The sequence below is a fragment of the Centroberyx gerrardi genome, chromosome 15 (assembly GCF_048128805.1).
Source record: "Centroberyx gerrardi isolate f3 chromosome 15, fCenGer3.hap1.cur.20231027, whole genome shotgun sequence".
Taxonomy (NCBI): Eukaryota; Metazoa; Chordata; class Actinopteri; order Beryciformes; family Berycidae; genus Centroberyx; species Centroberyx gerrardi.
In genome coordinates, this window is record NC_136011.1 from 22,138,972 (window position 1) to 22,162,680 (window position 23,709).

General features: G+C 41.0%; 1 protein-coding gene across 3 annotated transcripts in view; it reads left to right on the forward strand.

Annotated features, from left to right (window-relative positions):
* atrnl1a (attractin-like 1a) overlaps nt 1-23,709 on the forward strand; it is a 225,085-nt gene that overhangs the window by 117,990 nt on the left and 83,386 nt on the right. For all 3 annotated transcript variants that reach the window (XM_078288842.1, XM_078288841.1, XM_078288840.1), the window contains 2 exons: nt 9,875-9,936; nt 16,985-17,063. In XM_078288842.1, the coding sequence (XP_078144968.1) occupies nt 9,875-9,936; nt 16,985-17,063 (141 nt within the window). The remainder of the gene's footprint in view (nt 1-9,874; nt 9,937-16,984; nt 17,064-23,709) is intronic.

Here is a 23,709-nt window from a genome sequence, read left to right on the forward strand (position 1 = left end):
ATTTAACCAAAATATTCCCAGAATTTATCCAGGATTCGATCATGTGTTTATTTCAAACACAATAAAATCTTCTCTATAAAATATATACACACGTTTCCAAATTGTAGTATTTCTATTTTGGAAAGAGAAGTGCCCATACTCAAAAATATTGAAAAAAGTAAATGTCTGTACATCACTAATAGGGAGTTTTATTTTTATTCTACAATTCATTTCATCAAAGTAGGGTGACATTTTTAAAATGTTTGATATCTCACGTTGAAATGAAGTCCTCATATGAAAACAATGAACTATAAATAATATATAAATAATATCAATTAATGAAAATCTTATGTAACTTTTGGAATAGAAATATTGAAATAAGTATTTGCTTCACAGAAAAATAGAGAATGTCAATATGATTTGTTCATTTTGGCATTGGTTTTCCATAAATCAGGTTTGGCTTGCATTTGGTCGTAATCACAAAATATCTTTTATTGATGAGGCCCACTAACTTAACTAGAACATGGCCCAGTTTCTCTCTTCATCTCTCTGTTTTGAAAGAACTGACTGTTATAATTCAGCCAAAAGTAGTGTAACTTATTCACCAGAACCATAGCTGTTTCTAATTTGCATATCTCTTTTTGTAATTTAGCAGAAAATGTTATCTCTGCAAGAAGGGAGCACAGTACGTCGAGATGAACAGTTCTTGCTGTCTTCTTCAACTTTCTGTTTTGGAGAAGCAAAATGAAAAGTGATAACGATAGAATAACACTCACTATTCACACACTATTCTAGAGAGAGCACTCCTGCTGCTGTCCGTGTCACTCTCGGAGAAGTTGAGAAATTTTACCCTTCCTGAATTATGCATTTTCTCATTTGTAATTTGTGATGGACAATACAATAACTAATGATACTCTCCCCCTACACACCATTATGTCCATTTGCATCCCTCTACCTCCTCTGCCTCCCTCCATCTATCCCTCCATGTATCACAGCCTATAGACCAGCTGATTAAAAATCTTCTCTCTGAGGTGAGCAGCCATTTTGTTCCAGGCAAACTCCGTCCCAGCGTGATTGGTTGGTTGATTTGATTTCCCGCTGAATGCTCAGTCACTTATTTATCCTCTGCGCCTGCCATCATTAAATAGAATGTCTCTCGTAATGAGATGTCTGATACACATTCACTCACAGAGAAGCACGTACAGAAAGAGGCAGATTCACACACACACACACACACACACACACACACACACACACACACACACACACAAACACACTCACACACAGAGCTTGGTGTATCTGATGCATCTTTTTGAGGCAGTATTAGGTTCCATAGGGTGGAAGAAGAGAGGAGAGGCTGAGTGCTGCCCATTTAACCAGCCAGGAAATCAGCACATCAATCAGCAACATCAGGACATCAGGACAAATTAGGTTTGGGATGTGGCAATAAATAGTGTGTATGTGTATGTGTGTTTGTGTGTATTAGAGGTTGAACTGCTTAAGTACAAAAACTGGCCTAGTGCTGCATTCTCAGTTCGGGACCCTCCTGAACTCACAGCTAAACCATTTGTGGTCTGTATGCAGTGGTTTTGAGAAACAAGTAAAATAAATTTGACCAGTAATAAAGGTGTAAATGGACTAATGTTTTAATGCTGAATGAGATGTTCTTCGTCATGGTCTGATAGTACAACTTAATTTTGCCTTGTAGCAACTGATAATGTAACAACAGCTGGATAATAATAGTAACTCATCAAAATAGAATAAAATCTCCATCTAAATGGGGTGAAAATGTAATAAAACGTATGCTAAATTGCTGGCTAATGTAATAACATCACATCATTACATTAACCGGCCATTATTACTTCATAAGTGGTGAAACATATTTTTAAGTGGCGATGTAACAATAGTTTCGACCAACAATGTAAGGGCTCATAAGAATAATGTAATAAGTGATATATAATAAGTTATTACATCATTAATCAGTACTATTTTAACTGTTTAAAATCTGCTACACCCTTATAAAGTAATAATGGCCAGCTAATGTAATAATGTGATGTTATTACATTAGCAAGCAATGTATTACATGAACAGGTTTTATGACATTTTCAAGTCATTCAAAGGGACATTTTATTATATTTTGACAAATTATTACATTATGTGGCAGTTAGTATAGTATCAGTTGTTACATGCCTTTTTTGAGAAAGCTACATGATGAAAATTTTGCTTCGTATTACTTTGCAGATTGATAGAATTGCGAGTGGAGATAACTCTCCAGTGTCACTGTGGGCTCAGTGAAGAGAGATCAAAGTGTATAATGAATAAAAATCGGAATAATAAAAATCAGGTTGAAAAGTGATTTTAACTGTTATAGGATCATAGTTTGCACTTCAGCTCGTTACTGCTGTGTGAGCTGCAGATTGATGCACAAAAGTAGGTCTTAAGCACCTGTTAAGAGGAGGTGCATCTGTGAGCCCTCCTAACAAGTGCACACATATGGCAGAGCAGGACTCATTTGCATACCATGTAGGTGGAGGCGGCACTTGGCAAATGCCTCACTTTGGTCATTAGGTCTTCCCATGAATATGCAAGCAATGATGCTGACTGTTACAGTGTAAACAGTTTTCACTCCCAGTGAAACGCACATGTATAATTGTTCACATGCTGATGCACGTGACACATGCATATGAACGTGTTCACACTCACACATGTGCTACTTTAACTTGTCTAATATATATATATATACATTTTAATTCATCAAAAAAAAAAAAATAATTGTGTTAACTTAAAAACTAATACAGCATGCAGTCATTAATATTTTTTCAATATTGAATAATTAATATAAATTTACATTGTTTTGCCCCCAAAAGAGGTGCATTGATTGATTGATTGAATTTATTATGGGTATTAAAGTAATCAAACATGTTAAAGGAGGAGGATGGCGCATGAAAGTGTTACACAACACTTATTTCCAATGTGGTCCTCGATGGAAGACAAATAACACAAAGCAGACTATACAGCATATTAAAAAACACACAAGAAATTGGAAGGCAGCACTTTGGAATTAAATTAATACCCTTAAGCCCTCCACTTGATATCAATTCCTCCTGCGGGGCGGCTATCAGTGTCATCTGACAGCAAGAAGGAGCTGGGTTCGATTCCTGGCCCCGCCCCTTCCTGTGTGGAGTTGTGTTCATGTTGGCGTGGATTTCCTCTGGTTTCCCCCACATTCCAAAAAACAAAATAAATACATTTCCCATAGTATGAGTGTGAGTGTCTGTCTGTCTGTGTTAACCCTGTGATGGGTGGGGTGTCTAGCTGTCTCCCTGCCTTCCACCCCATGGATGCTGGCATAGACTCCCACTGAGCAGTTTTACGTTGATTAGCTGTTGATTAGCTGTGCCCCGCAACCCTGATGAGGATTAAGTGGGTAGAGAAAAAGTAAGAGTTCCTGCTGCTGTATCTTTCCCCACCATCATCCCATCACTCGCTATATCTCTCCTCAACTTCCTTTCTCTCTCAGTCTATCTTCCCTCTCTTCCTGTATCCAATCCCCTCATTCATCTCGCACCTCTCTTTCTGTCCCTTCCCTCTCTCTCTCTCTCGTCTCCATCTGTCTTACACCCATCTCACACTTCCTCCCTCTTACTCCCCCTCTCTTTTTCCCGACTTCCCTCTCTCCCTCCCTCTTTCTGGCTCCGTTTCTCCCCTCATTGTTTTCCTTTTGTCTGTTTTTTTTTTTTTTCTTCTTTCACTTATTGATTAGCCAAGCGCAGCCCTTTATTCCCGGTTTTAACAAGCAGGCCGTGGCCAGGACTAGGGAATTCAAAGGCAGCCCACTTCTGTCACTGCTGCTAGGTTTGTCCCCAGTGGGCCACCGTAGGCCTCCGGTAATGACTGGACTGTGGAACTCTCGTCCTTGTAGTCCCCCCCCCCTTTACATCATTCCTGTTGGCTTTCATCTCTTCTTTGCCTTCTCTCTATTCTCTGTCGCTTCATTTGTTCTCTCTCTCTCTCTCTCTCTCTCTCTCTCTCTCTCTCTCTCAGAATAATTGCAGCTCTACCCATAAGCTTTGGAAAACAGCGTCCCTCTGAACAGTCTGTTAACCCCTGGTCTCAAAACAATTACATTCTATAGAGAAGGAATTCCGCTGGCATCTCTCTCTCTCTGTGTGTGTGTGTGTGTGTGTGTGTGTATGCATTAATGTGTAGGCTATTTCAGTGCATTCATGTGTGTGTCTGTAGAACTCCACATTCTATTAGATGCCTTTTGTACCAGAACCAACTCTCTGCCATTCCTTTCTCAGTGGCATCACAGCACTCAGCAGTTCCAGCCTTGACACGGCACTGTGAAGGAGAAGTTCCCACCGCCACACTAAACACATGGTTTATCTGACATTAAAGTGTACAGTTGCAGTTATTTAAGTCCTAGGGTATGAATGTTGGATACATTTTAGTCAAGCTTTAACATCTCATAAAACATAGGCTGAGAAGTTCTGCAACACGTTGATCTGCTAATCTTTATTTGTAATAATAATAGTCTATTTATATAGTGAAATGGCTGCAAAGGAATTTAAGACAAGAACGTTATAATCAGCTGTAAAAGTAAAAAGCGTCGTAAGCAAGCAAGGAATAAAAGTAAAACATACATAGAGAGGTTAAGGACAATTACTAAAAGATCATTGAAAGCAAATGTGTAAAATTAAGTTTTAAGAAGTGATTCAAAAGTCAGTGGTGATTTAGCCAGCCTAAGCTCCCCAGGCAGGTCTTTTCAAAGTCTAGGAGCCCTGAGGAGCCAGTTGCAGTAATTTAAATGAGAAGAGATAAAAGCGTGAGTAACTCTACCCAGATCACTAAAGAATAAAAACATCTCAATTTTGGAATATTGGAATTCATTTGCTTTTGCTGATTGCTGATTTGCTTTTCGCTACTGGCTTTACATTGGTGGGCAGAGTACAAAATACGTGTTGAATAAAATTAATGGAGTCAGGTGGCTGAAAATGAATCATGCTCATTTCTTTTGTATTTGCAAAACGCTAAACTAGGTTTTATGGGCAGATATAACAGCGTGTCATCGTCATTTTTGCAGATAATATGTCCAAGTGGAAGTATATAAATGGAAAATTAGATGGGGCCCGAAATTCATCTGTGTGGGACCCCACATGTAATGTTTACTGCGGATGACAGTGTGTTGCCTATGTTGCCTGAAAATCTATTAGAAAATGTGTGGGTGGATCTTACAACATGTACTCTGTTTAAGCCTACAGTATTTATTCAGGTTCTACATTTTGTGTGTGTGTGTGTGTGTGTGTGTGTGTGTGTGTGCATGTGCATGTGTGTGTGTGTGTGTGTAAGTGAGCGTGTATGTTCCCCGTGTGGGTATGCAAGCATTGAATTTTAAGTGTATAACACATAATCATTTTTTTTTTCTTTTTATAGTTGTTGGGGAAGAGTGCTGTGTGTATGTTTATGCATGTGTGTGCACATGTGCCTCTGTTTATGCATCTGTGTATGCTTCTGCTTATGTACATAAAACATGCATCATGCATATGCATGTGTGTGTGTGTGTGTGTTTTTAGTAGTGTCAAGTTTGTGCCTCGGTGGCTCTGCAGTGGTGTGGGTCAAAAAATGGGCGGGGTCTAAACAGCTTATTGATTGTAGTTGCATTTAACGACTGCAGCTGTTGTAAATTGAAATGATGGCTGCGCTGGCTAGAGTTGGCCTGGGACTGGAAAGTGTGTATGGGTGTGTGTGTGTGCAGGAGGGGTGTGTGTGTGTGTGTGCTTCTGTGTGTGTGTGTGTGTGTGTGTACTAATATACTACTGTACAGTTTTTGTGAGGTGTCCCTTGTGTTATTCTGTGTTTGTGCACACCGTCTTATTTGTTCTTAACAAGCATTTGTTATTTGTTGCTGTACCTCTTGGATGCATGAGTCTGGTATGTGTGTGTGTCTTTGAATGTGTTTGGATGCACATGTTTCCAGGTGCTTCTATGTAATTGTGTGTGTGTAGCTCTGTGTGTTGGTGGTCTGTGTTGGTGCATGTGTATGCATTCATAATAAGTCTTTACACTGTCAGTTGGTGGGGAATGGTGTAAATTGCTGCACTGGAAGCCTGAGTGCAAAGCCAGGCTCTTTTCTCCCTTACGCCCCTATTTAATGCTGCGTCCCCCTGGACCAAAATCAGCTTTTCTCCACGTTTTTCACTGTCAGGCTATTTTACCTGCTGCCCAAATGCCGGTAAACCACTTAAGCCCATTCTGCCCCATTTCTTTCTCTCTTCCTCTCCCAACTAGTCTCAGAGGAATCAACCAAAGACAAAGACACAGACTTACTGGCTATTAGATCCATTTGAAGGTGTCCCATGTTGGATATGCTTGAAATATATCATTGTCAAATTTATTGTGATGACCATAATTGGTGTTACATTTTATAGGCCCTTTGAGCTGCAATGCTGCTATCAGAGTTTTTCCTGGTTTAAAATTGCAGTTCACCTATCATGAGGATCAGAGATGTCACAATTTGCATATTGGTGGCATCAGCTGTACCAATTTCTGGTTGTCTGCAACTTTCATAAAGGTAAATCTAAGACTTTTCAAGACCTTTTTAATGCCACTGAGAATGAAATGTAATGCCAATGTCACCACTGACATGAATATGAAAAAGAAAAGAAACTGCAAAAGGCTTAAGAATTCTAAAATTAAATTGTATTCATGGACTTTTGAGGCCTTCAAAATACAAATTCAGCACAAAGGCCGACAAAGGCCAAACAAAGACTAACCTGCACAGCATTACAGCTGATGTCTGCATCCACAGCAATCTAATAACCTAATGTGCAAAACATCATCCTGTAAAACTTTATCTTTGGAATAAAAACAACCAAATCAGTGTCTGTGGTTTTATTGCTAGAATATATACAGGGGGGAAATGTAGGTGTAGCCATTACGTGATTGTATAACATATATAGGCACAAAGCCAAAATTGCCGTTTGAGCAAGAAAAACACAACAGAGACAGATTTCTTCAATCATAAATTTACTGCATGGAATTCTTGGAATGTGCTTTTATACACGTACAGTTCCTCTGATACCCTGCAGTATTATATAGTGTAAAATAATTGGAAACGATTTGGAATTGGAAAAGATTTGCTAAATGTCAAATATGTGCAGTATATATACAGTGAGCTCAGTCCATTTAATGCTTCTAGGAATGCACTTTTACTCGCACACTCATCTCTCCTCTCCTCTTGCTCCGCCGACCCAGCCAACACACACTGTCACAGGATTTCTCTGAAGTGGTTTCTTGGCAGTGGTTTTTCTGAAAAAGTCCGTTTGAACTTTTCTGACCAGTGGGTGTCGATATCCATCTTTGTACTGCCATATGTTCCACGGAAATACAGAAGCGCAATGAATGCTTTCAGTTCATCTACAGACATTTACCACGTTTCATGTCCGGGAACTCTGGGTGCCTAAATTTAAATTCTCAACGTCCGGTTATGTCAGTCCGTGGCCTTTCTAGTGTTAAAACCACAGGACCTGTAAACACCCAATGTTGCCAAATGCTTTGGAACATTTTTCCTGATGGTCTGAAAAAATTGCTAGATTTGCCACTAGTCACTTTTGAAAAATAAGGTCAGAAAAGTCACTTAATCTAGGAACAAAGTGGCCACGTTGCCAACAGTTGCTGTTTTTTAGCCAATCAACACAGGCCAAAATCTCACCTACGCAACCAGTGCAACGTTCTATTTAGCGAACTAGTTGTGCATATTAATGCCCTGGTCAGTTGGCCACATTGCACCAAAAGTCAAACGATTTGAGGCAAGGTTTTTTTTTTCTGATTGTTTTTTAGTTCCTCTTTTTGTTTTTCACTTTGGTGCAAAAGGAACCCGCCCCCCCCCAAAAGAAAAACTGGCTATTGATGCATAACTTACCAGTTTGCTTTCTACTGAATTAGATTTTTTGGGATTGTGGAGGACTAAACAGAAACACAAAACAGGTTTAGAATAAATTTTTTCGCTAAGATTTTAGGCTGTGTAGAATATGAACGATTGATTCTAGTATTCAGAATCAGTAATCTTTTAGGATCACAATAAGCAGATATGTGTGTCATTGTGACAGCTGTTGACAATCGTGTGGCAAGTCAGATTTCGTGGTTACACTACGGTCCTGTGATGTCAGCCTTAATATGGAATATAGGTATATATTCTTAATACTGGGAATGATTTTTGAATAAATTAAATTGCATTCTGCCTGCTAGAGGATTCTTTCCAGTGTGATAACACCAGAATGAGCCTACCTGTGTTACTGGTGATCCTCCCTTTATTAGAGAGGGAAGTACACCCATTATTGACAGACTGATGAAGGCCAGGAGGACAAAAACATTTTATCTGCAATGGGAATAAAGCGATTTGCTATATAAAACTATTTTTGTCGAGTGCGATCCTTTTCATTCAATATTCTATTCATGAAGCTAATAGCAATAAAGCGAGTCTGGTAGCACTGCCAGCTGGTTAGCTGCATCCCAGAAGTGCCTTGATGTGCTGTGTGTATCTATATCAGCATGCATATCTCCCTCTCTAGAACCAAGGCATCAGGAGGCAGCCTGCCTTCCGATAGAAGACTGCACTCTGTTTTGGGCCTACAGGGGAGAGAAGCGAATGGAAAATCAATTATGGCTGTAATAAATAATCCTCTTTACATGAGGGAGTTTAAACGTGGACAACAATGGCTTTTCAGGAGTTGTTATAGCTGAAGGCCAAAGCTTTGTTCTGCAGCAGCAGGGTGTATGTTGCACGCTACGTGACACACAAAAACAGACACACACATAAACATACACAGTTGTTGATGAGGACAGATTGCTAAGTTGTGTTTGAGGGATAAGATAAGAGGGGAACAGTTTTTACAGTGATAGCGATGGGTGTGCATGTACATGTGTGTGTGTGTGTGTGTGCGTGGGTGTGTATGCTGATGAAACAAGTGGAAATATGTGTAATGCTTTTTATTTTTTTATTTTGATGGTGCAATACATACATTTTCTGAAGGTATATGTTGGGCAACGTGGCAAAAGCAGTGCATTCCTAGTGAAGTCATTTCAGTTATGGCCTTCATGCTACGTCCGTTTTACCGCTGCACATGGCTAATCTCCATTCCATTTTAAATAATCCCATTGGACATCCAGTTCGGCATCTATCAAATCTGTGGTTAGGGCAGGACAGGGCCACACATCGCACTACCATCCAAACAGGAAATCACATGGGGTCACAATGGGTTGTGCAGTCAGTGGATTCTTGAGATTTAGTGGCGCTCTAGCTTTCAAGAGGCTTGTTGCAGTTCAATTGAACAAAGTGGTATGGAATATTGGAAAGCACAAAAGGCCATAAACCCCTCATAGCCTGATCTTATAATAACCAAAAAACCATATGGTGGCTGCTTTTTTGCATGGTGTGTGTGTGTGTGTTTCTCAGATAGATAGAGAGAGAGAACGTGTGAGCATGTTTTTGGCAGTAATAAAATTGTTCGCCTTATGTAAGAGGTCTGAACATTGGCCTTAGGTAAGAAAGATATTCATCCACAGTATTGCATCAGTTTCAGATGATGTTCTGTAACGCATGTTTGGGAAAGCAAGGTTATGTAATGGCTTAGTGAATCTAGTATAATGTATAGTCACAGTGTTTTTGTTTGCTTCATGGAAAAAGGTAATTCCTGTCTCTGGGTTTTGTGTTCAGTACATTTAGTCAATGTCAACGTCGTCCTGTGATCAGTGTAACAGATTAACGATCACTGTAATGTACAAAGAGTTTTTGGAGTGTATGAAACCATGCATAAAGGTCTCCAGCAAGATACTCTTTTACCTGCCTCTCTTTTTCTCACACTTGTCTCTCTCTATTTCTCTCTACCAACAGATTGCCTTCTCTCAGCATAACAGCATCATGGACCTGGTGCAGTTCTTTGTGACCTTCTTCAGGTAGGTGTTACTGTCTGCCTCACTTACAGTATCGTGATCAGAGCATCCACAGCCGCACCTCACAGGGCTTGGCTTAGTGTCTCAATTCCCAAAGGCCGTTTGCAAAACTGGGCCATAACCTCAACTCATCATGCTAGGCAGTGATAGCCTTAGGCAAGACACTTAACCCCCAACTGCCCTAGCAATCCTCCGCAGCTGCTCAGTAGCAACAGTAGCAGCTCCCAGGTGTGAATGTTAAGATGCTGCTGAAAGAGAGCAGGGATGCAGTCAACCTGCCCTGGAGAAAAAAACACAAAACAAACAACCAATGCGAACTTCTCTGATTGTTGCTGCAGAAAAATTGACCGCCTCTGAACCTTTGAACAGCCAATGGATTGTCAAATAGCTAATCAGATTTTTGTGTTTCCTTGTTTCCCTATACCTACTCACTTAGAGCACTGAAAAAAATCCATTCTTTCTGACCAAAATGGACAAATAGAAACTGATCATCCAATGGAGAGGAAAATGTAAACTTTGGTACATTTTTTTGCATTGACTGACAATTAGATAAACTAATAGAAAAACTAATCCAACATCAGCAGTGAACACAATTCACTATTTATATAAATTATTTATTTATTATACTATTTGGCCATTATACCATTTAGTTGCTGGTTGTAAGTAGACAGACACAGTGAACATAGAGCAGAACCCTAACCCTAACCCCAAAGACCATCCAGTCCAGTCCTTAACTGTCACTTCACCTCCTCTGTCACTTTAAGCGTGACAACCCCTGCAGCCTAAACACAGTTAAAGGCTTACAGGTAGCAGTAACCTAGAAGTTAGAGACGCTGGCTTGTGACCAGAAGGTTTGAATCCTGGGCAGGGAAGGGTTTGAGAAGATGTAAGTGGGGCAAGTAAATAAGAAATGCCTTCTCCTTGCTCAAAAATGTGGAGCTGCTTGGTGGCCAACAGTTGAAAACTGTGGTTGTACTGGACAGCTTCCCGTTGCGGTTGTGTGCAGTTGTCCAAGTGTGAAGTTTGAAAAAGTACATGTTGCACAGTCACAGTCTTATCTGGATTAATAAAGGTTAAGGAGTAAAATCAAATTAAAAAAGCTTAGAGTTGAAAATCGTTAAAATCTTGAAAACTGTTCTCATCTCCATTTCCACCCACATTGAGTCCCTTTCCAGTCCATTAAAAAGCAGCCAGTCAGACAAAGCCCGGGTTTTTTCCATGAGACATTACACTGGGTGAGGGATGTTTGTCTCACAGTGCCCACAAAATCATGCAGGAAGACAGCGGATCTAATGAGAGACTGTTTTGGGGAAGAAGCCTGGAATGGAGTCTGCTATCTCCAGGCAAAATTCTGCCACTCAACTAAGACACCGGACGAGTGTGTTTGCATCTGTGTGTGTGTGTGTGTGTGTTTGTATGCCTATGTGTACGTGTGCATGTGGGTGCCTGTATATGTATCTGTCCACCTCTCTGTGTGTTCATGCACGTGTCTTTGTCACTCTGCAACCATGTGAGTAAGTGAGGCGTGTTTTGTGCCCAGGGCCGGCTTCCGGACATCAGCGACCTTTAGGCCAGCATGCAGGGATGATGTCATCAGTACGGGACAGCGCTGGGTTTTGCCGCGAGAGCTTGGTGTTGTGTGTGTGTGTGTGTGTGTGTGTGTGTGTGTGTGTGTGTGTGTGTGTGTGTGTGTGTGTGTGTGTGTGTGTGTTAGTCACTGGTCTGTTTATGACTTGCTCTCTTCTACACTGCACCAGACTTTCAGTGATAACCTGAGAAAAGGTTATATGCTACAAGTAGAGGACTTGGTCATTTCATTTCTATTGTTTTGGTTTTATTTACTGGCCTTCTAATGTAACATAACGTAACGTAACACAACATATTTCTTTTTCAGCATTTGTGTGTCTATGTGTATACATGGGTTGTATGCATATGGGGGTGTACATGCCTGTGTGTGTGTGTGTGTGTGTGTGTGTTTCTTTCGGCTGCAGTGTGTTAATATGATTGTGAGACAAAGTGCCATAGAGACTGATCATGACACCCTTTGGTGTGTGTGTGTGTGTGTGTGTGTGTGTGAGTGAGTGTGAGAGGGGTCGCCTGCAGGCAGAAGGCACACTGATGAGATCCAGCCTGGCATTAGGAAGGGAAGGAAAGAGAGAGAGAGAGAGATATGCAGAAAATATAGAAAGAGGAAAAGAGATTAAAACAACTTAACATCTATCTATCTACCTACCTGCCTCCACAGAATGGATAAAACTCTTTCTATGAAATAGTCTGAGCAGGTGAATCCCATGAAAGCTGTGATAACTTATTGATTTCACCTCGTAAATCTACTTGAGTCATGAAGGGGAGATGGAGATAAAGGTGAGGAGACGGTTAAAGCGGGCTTTTAGTCCTCTCTGCAATCCAGACATGGGTTGTGCACAATGGGGTGAAACTCAAAAATGGGAAGGAGTTCCTAATATTTTGTACACTGAATATATTTATCTCTATCTGTATATGTATTCAATGTGAGAACGAGTTGCCAGATATTTCAACAAATTGTTCAGTGTGTCAAATAATTTTCAGATTGTTGTAATTACAATTAAAACCAGCCACAAGCAAAAAAGAAATGTTCAGCCAAGCATACTCTCTCTATTTCTGCTGCCATCATTTCAGTGTGTGGTCTTACAATGACAGAAAGTATAGTTTAAATAGAACGCTGTAAGGACACAAAGACCAATCTTGGTCAAGGTTGGATGTGTTACTAAATATTGACTACTTATTAAGAAAGTGAAGCCCAATTGCAAAGATTCCAGCTACTGTGGCTCTCTGATTAGCTTCAAAAACTCCTTTTGAAAAGATTCCCTAGTAGTTTCCAAGTTTTAGACACTCCCTCCCCTCCCTTCCCCGCCTCCCTCTCTCTCCCTCCCTCCATCCATCCTCCTTATATTCTTTCTCATCTCTAAATGAAGTAGAAAAAATAGGAAAATGGTCATAATTAAACAGCGTTTATGTCTCCGCTCTCCCCAGTCTCAAATGCTAATTGGTGACATTGCAGTTCAGCTTGGTCCAATTACTCCCCTGCTCCCGCTTGCTTGATTAGCAATCAGCTTCTCTCTCTCTCTCTCTCTCTCTCTCTCTCTCTCTCTCTCTCTCTCTCACAGCTACTCAGCAGTAAGTGGCTCATAAGACTCCCTCAGCTGGCCCATTTAATTTCAAAATGACCATCCCTATCAACATTCAGTTCCACCACAATTCTCTGTGGACATTTTAGTCACATTGGTCAAATGTTTATTCTCTTTTGTATGCGCTTGACATAAAGATACTATTTCAGGGTTTTGGAGTTTCATGGGGGGGGGGGGGGGGGGGGGGGGAGTACTAGATAACAGAGTTAGATTCGAAGACGTTATTAATCTGTTCATATATGTGAATTAGCCATTTGGTACACAAACACACACACACACACACACACACACACACACACATCACGGACCTCTCACATAATGGCCGTCATAACTCAGCCTCCATGACACATCGGCTCACATTCACATTAGCACAGTGCAGCTAGAAGGCATACATACATGATCGCACACACACACACACACTCTAGGTGTAGCCAAGCATCGTCTGTTAGCTTCCTTGCTCAAAAGCACTCCGGCACTGCTCCAAAACCTCATGCGTAGAATGAATTTCCAACAGCAAGATGCCTGTCCTCTAGGATAGTGTAGCGTTCACCCTCCAGAGACAAGCTCACATGTCCCAACTTCCCATTTGTTGGAATGGAACCTGCAAAGAGAAAAATGTGTGTATCGTAAGTGAACTGAAGAAAAAGTAATAATTCAGCTATTCTGGGAGAGCAGCAGCTTTAATGTTAAAAACATGAAAGGAGTGGAACCTGCAGCTCTCTGTCTGGGGACTCAAGGCCACAGCTTGCCCCGTCTCTAACTGTGAGTCTACATTGAGAGTTGATTTGTTGGTTGTACAGATGGAGAGCTGCTTCCGATTGTATGTTATCTGTGGCTCCTGTTCAACGAATAGCTTATTGATTTTGTGCTCTGCCTGCTGGGGGTTCAGATGGTTTTCCTATGTTCTCAAGCGCTTCAGATGATTGCCTCTTTCTACCTGACCATGTGTATGTGTGTGTGTGTGTGTGTGTGTGTTACATGTGCTGTTTTCATGTAATTTTTTTTGTTGTGGTTAGATACCAAAGCCCTGATCACTGATGCCAAACCGAGGCACCTTGCTGAAATGAGCAGATTGCCGTAGACACACACACACATACACACACACACACACACACTCATACACACAAACACACGTGCAGTCTCACATGGTCCCAGACTCATTCTTATCCACCCAACTGAGTTCCACATTTCCCTGGTCGTTTAATCAGTTCGATTCCCATTACCTGTGGCTGAATGGTCCTAAGCCCAAACCCATCCAGAGGCTCAGTGGAGTGTTAACAAACCCACACACACTCCTAGCCTCATCAAGACCAAGTCTCCCTCCCTCTCCCCTCCTCTCCCCTCCTTTTTCCTCCATAATGTCTCGGTAATAGCAACAATTAGCCACTCCGCTCCGTTGGTTAGATGGCTAAGCCTGGGCCCTGTGGCCCATTAATGGCTCGCTGAGGTAATACAGACTGCATGGGGAATCTTTGGCCTGATTGGATTTGAAACCTAGCCAATGTAAGGTTTTTAGTAGGAGGAGGGAAAATCATTGCAGTGGAATTATTGAGTTGTAGTTGTCACACATAATTATTCTGTGACCTGTGTAGCTGTAGAATGATAGAAATCTGACCAAGAAAACCTGCAGTTCAGTTTATACAAGGACAAAGACAATGTTGCATTGCATCATGATGTTTAACTGATTTTCAATTGTAGCTAATTTACCTGTCTTTGAAGCAGGCCAGAGCACATATCAATAGGGTTTAGACATTTTCCCTCTGAACCAGAAACTTGGGAACAAGTTTCCTCAAAGACACTGACAGAGAATGTTTGGCCAAGTTTCACTCCAGTCTAGAACTCCCCTTTAGATGTGTTTGCTGCAAATATGTAACAGAGTTGTCAATCAGCGTTGTTAAAGTCAGATGGTGTTGAATTATCAGTTACTTGGCAATAGCGGCGATGGATCACTTTTGTGTAGGTGACATGGCTGCCACTGAAAACTACAATATGTACCAACCATCTATCCATGCTGCTGTTGGATGAAAACTCTATGCATCTCTGAAAAGTTTTCAGCACTATTGATTGATTGATGCACTCCAATCAAACTTGGAGTTACGTGGTTTTCACACAAATGCAGCAATAAGCATCTTGTCCTCATCAGTGGAGGGGATTTCCTTGTTGTGATGTTGTGTGACGGGTCAGAATGCAGCTGAGTGCTGGCTGTGTGTGGAGGCTTGTGGTTTCACAGGCCATGACTGCAGTCTCTTCAGCAGGCTGGGACTGAAAATGTCACGCTCATTACGACGCTAATACCCTTTACAATGTTGTCATCCCCACATAGAGCCTTTCACCCTGGACACAGGAGGACGGATCACACAGGCACATACTCACACAGACACACACACAGACACACACACACACACACAAACAGATGAAGAGGAGGATTGTTTGGAAGCTGCTGTTCTCAGCGTTTTCTAATGGACTTCCTGTTGTTAGGTCTTTGGGTGCGCTTGTTTCGAGCTCTTGTCAGAAGTTCTGGTTGAGAGAGGAGCTTTGTGTTTGGCCAGATAACTTTGCCCCCCCGGCCATTGAACTTTCAGGGAGTGTGTGCATGTGTGTGGATCTGTGTGTATATGTGCGACCTTGTTCTTTGTTGGAGAGGATGGTCTCACTGCCTGACCTCTCGTCGCCCTTTGCTGCTGTAAAATCCCCAGCTGCTTGTGGTTACCGTGGTTTTGTATCAAACCACAGATTTCCCAAGAATTCCTCTTTCCTTCCTCCTCTTTCCTCTCTGGAAACTGGAGCTAGAGTCCTGTAAAATAACTTGTTGCATTATTGTATGATCGTTGTATGGATTTTACTTGAAAGTTATAAAGCTATAAGCAATTTGTTCATTCACATACTATGAAAAGTATATTATGTCACCAGGATATAGCATACTCTTTTCACAGTTATCTGGCTAACTTGCTAATCATGATTTGTGAAATAACCCCCCATTGTCTCCAATAGCATTTTCAATATAAATAATTGCCAACAGGCAAAATTGCTGTATGACCCTGGACCTTGAATGAAATATACAGTAGTATTGCCTTGGTGTAATGTATGGATCTGTATGTCTCAGAGATAATTGGATAACATCAAAATGAGTGAGTGTTGATGCCTAAAAGATCAGTCAGTAATGGGGTTGACCGTTCATTCTCTGTAGATGCATGTTTGTTAAAATGTGAAAATATTCCAAATTCCCAAAGTGAAGTATCAGTTTAAATGGGAACACAAATTTAATATTCTTTTTCTTATTCAACAAAACCAGCAGGGGGCCGCATCATCACAATATAAAGCAATCACCTTCCAATGGGAGAATGTATGGACTATAGAATTGTAACATTGCAATCTGGATAAACATAATAATAATCTCTTTTATGTGAACAATAAACTCTTATAACACAAAAAAAAAACAATACTTTACATTTCTGAGTTGTTTTCCAGTATCCATAGTTTATGTGAGCGCTGTCAGAGGACATGGATAAATCCCTTCCAAATCCATGCTGGGTTTTACTGCGCATTGCAATTCTGTATTCATTCTACCATTTCATTATTGGAATGACGCGGCCCCCTATTGGTTTTGAGCAGGCGCTAATGTCTCATCAGTCTTGTTGTATATCCTTCTGAACAATATTAAATTTGTTAAAATGGCCGATGTTCCCCTTTAAAGTATATTTATTAGGCGTGGATAGACTATTATTAGTATTACTAGATTAAAGTCTCAAGTTGAGGTTGTTCAATAGCGTTCCGGTTGGTGTGATGTAGTTCTTCAAACAGTTGTTTTTTGCAGGTGTTTCTACTGGAGCATTGATTGTTTGATTGATTGATTGACTGATTATTCTCCTCTCTCCTCCCTCCAGTTGTTTTCTCTCCCTATTACTGGTGGCTGCTGTGGTGTGGAAAATTAAACAGACGTGCTGGGCCTCACGACGCAGAGAGGTAGGACACATTAATATCATAATGTTTTTGTTTGTGTGTATGGCTCTGTGTGTGTGTGTGTGTGTGTGTCAGTTTGTGTGGGAATGTTGATATGCGTACATAATGGAAGTAGGTGTGTGCATTTGTATGTGTTTGAGGGGATAGATGGGTGCAGAGTGAAGGGACAGAGTGTGTATCTCTTTCGGGGGGGTGGTCTCAAGGTGTGTGTGTGTGTGTGTGTGTGTGTGTGTGTGTGTGTGTGTACTTTCTCCCGCCGCATGTAAGCCGCTAGATGCACCTGCCACATCGAAGAGTAAAGTTAAATACACACTGACGCACTCCCCCACCCACTGTTGTGAAGGGTGGGTTAATGTCACCATTCCTGAAAAAAAAAAGAACTCTCCGTTTAACGAGCGTCGCCGTGACGATAAACAAGGCCATTCCCCTTAATTAGTGCTCCTCATGAACCAATTAACTCAGACGGAGTGATGCTAAACGAAGTGGAATGGAGTGATATATCACTTAAAGCCTCAACAGATGCCGCATCATTTCATTTTTTCTCCTGCACCCAACCCCCCCAACACACACACATACACACACACACACACACAAATATACTAGATTTTTTTTTTTTTTTTTTTTTTTGGGATCTATTCACTTGTGGTCATAAAACCAGGCATGCACACATTGTCTATGAAAATGAGTCATCTTTTTTTGTTTTATGTTTTTTTGTTTATTTATTTATTTTTTTCCTGTTTTTGTTCTTTTAAGTCAGTAAGGAGGAATCAGCGCTGGTTATATGCAGCAATGATAATAGGCTGTTGTTATTGGTGTAATCCACAGACATTCCACAGGGAACTATTGCAGTTAAATACACTTGTTGGTTCTGGTCCCTTTCCTGCCACTGCTGCTGTTCAGCTATTATCCGGACACATCGGTGCTTTCATGTGCAAATGAATTTGTTTGAGTAAATAGATGTTGGCTATATGTTCTGTTACTTTTACGCTGTTTCAAACGGAATCAGCTTCAATTAGTGGCAAGGGTAATCTGCTTAAGCGGTATAAAATCGTGCTGCTTTGATTGTACTTCTGTGCCCAGAGAGAGACTTGAAAGTTGCTGTTTTTGTCATGTTGTTGAAATGTTCATGGCCTGGTGCCTCAGCTTGGTGCATTGCTCTTCACAATATAGGTCACTCAGTGGCTGACTGGGTCCTACTGGAAAAGGTATGAGCTAAATAAAAAGTAAAGGGAAAGTGATATAGTCTGCAGAAGCCACAGTGAATTATAAAGGTCAGACATTCTTAAATCAAACTGACTCCTGTGTTTGTATTCTCTTTCTGTGTCTGCGGCTGTTTGTTTCTGTTCTGTGTATGTGTGTGTGCGCGTGCACGCAGGTATGTGTGTCTGTGTGCGGTTGTGTGTATGAAATAGGGTGATTGATATCGGTAGTGCGGTGTGTGTGCAGCCACCAGTGACCTGACTAGCACAGTGTTTGTTTAGCCCTGTTTCCCCAGTGTGAGGAGCGCTGTACTGGCTGCTGGCGGGCCGGCCGACACGGCTACATTATTTATGAGACCCGGTCTCATATCGCAGCAGAACCGCAATGCTGCATTTACTGGACTGTTCGTTTATTTACCCACACTCCCTGTCATTCCTCTGGCTCTCTGTCTTTTTCTTTGTCACTCTGTCTCTCTGTGCTCTTCTCTCCCCCCCCCCCTCACCCCCTCCCCAGGGCTGTTTTTCTCACCATCCCTCCCTTTAGATAACAACAGCGGATCTAATAAATGGAGACCTCTGCCTTCAAGTGGGGAATCATCACTGTAGCAACTATGGCAATTCAACTTCAGCTTCTTCCCATTATAGACTGGAGTCGATGTCCTATTTGAATTGAAATCAGTTACCTTTTGCCAGATAATTAATTCATCTTGTCTGGCACATTGGAAGCAAATGGGATGCCCTGAAAGTGCGATCTTTCATTTTAGGCAAGCTCAAGCAGCAGCTGAAAAGAACTGCAAGGATTTCAGTGAATAATGGCACCTACCATCAGTCAACCTTAGAGGGCACAACATTTCAAAATTTAGTTAGTTAATTTTCTTCACCAGTCACTTGTTACATTATGGGAAACCGTCACTGGATTTGTCCTTTAGCTATCCTAAATATGTCATATTAACATTCTTCACTGAAGCCAATGGCTGTAAGCAAACAAGCTACAATGCAAACAATGTTAACAAGCTATTCTTTTTTGCTTTAAAAAGTGTCAGCGCAGAAGCCCTTTCACCACAAGATGAAAAGTGCCTGATGGAGAAAAAAAAAAAAGCAGACAAATGTTCAAAATGTCAGTTTTTCCCTTTAACAAGGTCCACTGTCACCATCTCCCCATGGCTATTTACAATACAGAACACATGACCTTTGGTCCTGAGAAGATGAACGGCTGTGTGTGGGATTCAAAGCTAGCTGTAGCTCTTCTGTTTTTTTCCCGTTTAAGACTCACGACAGTTCGTTGTGGAACAACTGAGGAGCAAGAAGTATAGAATCAGCAAAGAGGGGAGAGGGGGAAGGAGACACAGAAAACAGAAAATGTTTCTTTATAATTTTGATTCAACTTAAAACTCAATCATGAACAATTGTCATTTTCTTTTTTCATTTAAATGCTTTTGTTTTTTAGGTGTGTTGCTTTCTTGATTTTAGTGTTTAAACATCAATCACTGTCATCCTAATGAAATATGTTGACTTTAAAAGAAAAGACATTTACAAAGAGATTTGGACAGGCTGAAACAGAGTAATGCAGGCAGAAAGTGGAGGTAGTGGAAGTGGTATGTAGTGGAGGGTAAACCCACATAAACACAGGTGATCATAGTAAGTAGTATCAAACTGCATGATGTAGGTCATATGAATATAGGGGGGAAGAAAAAAGTAATGCATTTCTGAAAATATAATTAATTTTTGTGTCTCTTGGTGGCTGAGAGAGAGAGAGAGAGAGAGAGAGAGAGAGAATGCTGTTGTTGGATGAAGACGGAGAAACACACCGACAGGCAGACAGACTGTCAAACAGACAAAAAGAAAAAGTCACACACAGACGCAGAGAGACATAGATAGAAAGTCTAGCCTGGCTTCATTTTGCTGCCTGGTAATACAACTGTCATTAGCCCCAGTGTGCGCTCCAGACTTCACTATCGCCTCTTCAGCAGGCCCCGGCTTCACTTACCCTGCACCACTGAGCGGGAAATTAACAATGCTAATCAATGGAGCTGAATGCTGTATTTTTATCATCTCCTTGCGCTGATGTATTTAGTGCGGGGCTGATTATTACGGAGATAAATTGCTGATGCCAGGTGCCTCGAGGGCTTGGGGGAGAGATGGTCAATACGCCCAAATACATCTAATATATAACGAGCATTGTTATTACTGATGGGCTTGTCTGTGCGAGCGATTCTGCATCCTCTTCAAATAAGGATTGTGTGCAGCCTTTCTCTATAGCTCTAAACCGAAGCAGCTAGTATATGAGATGTAGCCTTTGCAGAAGTATATATATTTTTTCTTTCTTTATAGAGATTTCATTGGTTTTTCCATGACCACACCTATGGGTGGGACCTATATCCACTCTGTAAATGAGGAACACCTGAACCTGTCTGATTCATTGCAAAAACTACCTGACGAAGAACCCGTGAGGGCTCGAAACATTGTATTTTTTTTAATGTAGAATAAAGTAAGCAAAATATTGGGAGCTGCCACAGTGTTGTGAGTCTTTTTGAATTTGCATGAAGTAACTATTTCGACTCAGCACCTGGAAAAGAGATGTGCGTGTGTTCACTCTGACTTCTCAGCCTTTGTTAGAAGTCCCACTTTTTACTCCATATTTGCTGCTGCATTGAGAGGAATTGTTTGGAAAAGTCAAGTTTGGCCACCGTCAGCCCAACAACCGGTGATTGCCGATATATTCGCCGGGTGTCAGAGCGGCTGAGATTGTCACTACAATGAGAATAGCTGGTCCACCTGAAAGGTCAGTCCGCCTTAAGTGAGCCTGGTCAGGTTAGCCATTGTCGCTAACTTCGGGGCTAACCCCTTCACTTTAATCAAAAACTAAACTAAACTAAACTGTACACACTGTCGCTGCCCGATCTGAGTCAACCGTATTTGTGAGTCGCGCACATCTCACAGCGACAGTCATCTTCTAGTATGTAACGTTAGCCAACTAGAGAAAATGTCCACTAGCCGTGATGCTAATTTTCGCTATGTTCAACTCCATTGACTTATGCTAAAAACGTTAGCGATCTAAAAGTCCGTTAGCTGCAACGCTAATTAGTGCCAAATCTCATTTGATTATGCTAAAGTGTTAGCAACTTAAAAACTGGATCTGAAATGGGTTTGTCGCTGCCCGATCTGAGTTGAACATAGCGAAAATTAGCATCACGGCCTAGAAGTTGACTCTGTCGCTGTGAGATCGGGCAGCGACACACACATTGCACTGCTACATTCACAGCTATACTGCTAACTTCACTTGCGTGTGACCTCACCGTCACACACGCCAGTATTTATGTTTTATATAACTGGTTCTTCGGATCACGTCGGAAATCAAGTGTGTTTATGTTTATGGTTGAAGTAAACGCCACTCTGGAAGGCGGAGTGAAAAGGCAACTGTCACAGAGAGGGTGGAGACGTGATGTCGTTTAAATACGGGGATGGCGCCCAACTCCAACTGCCAGTTCCTATTCGCGCACGCTTTGAATTGCGCTTTACAGGTTAATTATTTACCATTAACTTAGACCATTAAATTAGCAAAATAAAATGACAAAAATCGCCCAAAAAAATCAACCGGCGATGGACTCGATATATTAATATATTCGTCCTATTGCCCAACCCTAATGCTAATTTGGTTCTAGTGTGTCACATTCTGTAAGCCCATCACAATTTCACAAACTCTCCATTGATATTATATTATTTGCGCTTTTTAATGACATTTTTCAATTGTTTACATTCTAGCAAGCCATTGCTAGAAAGATTTGTGGCTCAGAAAATGAACATAATTCTGCACAGTCAGACTTTGTTGTCATTGAACTTTTATTTATTACATTGTAACGTGGTTGTATTGAATTGTGAACCCCATATCACGTGTTGAATCGTATCGTGAGATTAGCATATCGTCCCATCCCTGCTTAAATTGGCCCACATGAAAAAAAAAAAAAAGTGATATGGATGGGATCTTTATTGGGGAATAATAAAGATATTGGCCAATTACAACAACGATATTGGTAAACTACATGTCATCACAGCTGCCATAATTTAGGGTTTCATTGGTGCAGTCACTCGATAATGTTTATAGTCAGGCATATAAGATACCCAATTCATATGAAATCATAATTATCAAGTCAGAGTAAGAAACAAAAAGTATTATCGAAAAAAAATCAGCAACACCGGCACCTTAATTTATTTAAATGCCAATATCTATTCTGTTAGAGTGTAATATTACAGAATAAAGTAGAGAGAGAAACCGCTTTGCAGTTTCATCCACTGTGGTGCGAGTTATCATCTGTTCGCTCATCCAGCTCCTCTCGTCTCCAGGGAGCTGGTCTAGTGGGGAACCACAGCAGAAGGTGAAAATGGGATCTCTTCACTGTTAATTATGGATCACAACCAGCCACAAGACTACAGAGAAAATCTGGGTATTAATAGAACCACGGCTTTATGTTAATTGCTATTTCTCATACTTTTTTTTTTTATAACCAACAATCATTTTTGGATTTGAGATCAAACAATCAAAAGCTACTTTGAAATTCTAATGCTGATGCGCAGAGACAGGCTGCGCAAGATGTCTCTGGTTTTCCCTAATAGGGTTGCCCCTCTGAAGACTCTGTGTGTGAGTGTGTGTGTGTGTGTGTGTGTGTGTGGTAGGGTTGCATTCTGAAAACCAACATTGCTAATATTGCCTCTTGACTTAATAAATAAGTCAATAGACAAACAAATGAAAAGCTAGAAAGACAGCCAGCCAGTAGGACAAGATTGAGGTCCTCTTCTCTCCATCGACTGCAGAGATACATATTTCATCACTGTCTTCTTTTCTACCTTGTATCTGGCAAATCAGAAAACTAATTAAAACTTAAAAAGTTGAAACTTTTTCTGGCCTTATCAGCAAAGACGAAGAAGAAGAAGCGTGTCCTGTGAAAGTATATGAATGTTTGCAGATCCACAAAACCCAGTATTTACCCTAAGCATGACCAAACATGTTAGAATATCTAGAGTAAACACACTTAATATTTAATAATGTGATTTCAGAAGCAATACTTATAGAGCTCAACGGTTCCCGTGTTCTTCTTGTAATCCCACAGCACCGCCAATGGTAAACAGACTGAAATCACCCTGCACCGCCTGTCAATCTGTGTGTCTGCCTGTCCATCTGTCTATAAAACTTTATATCTCTGTTTGTTTATTCATTTCCTGAAGTGTCCTTTTTAATTCACACCAGGGACAGATGTTGCCACATTTCCTTGCTGATATGTTGACAACTTTCCAGTATTTCACGGCCCAGCCAGCTTCAGTCCCGCCCTCTTGAAGAGCAAGACAGCATTCACTATGGGGAGATTAAAGTGATTTGTGTGTGTCTGGTTTCTCATATTAGGTTATTCATGTCAAGGCACAGTGCATCTGACCTCTGCTTTCTTCACTGCTATTAC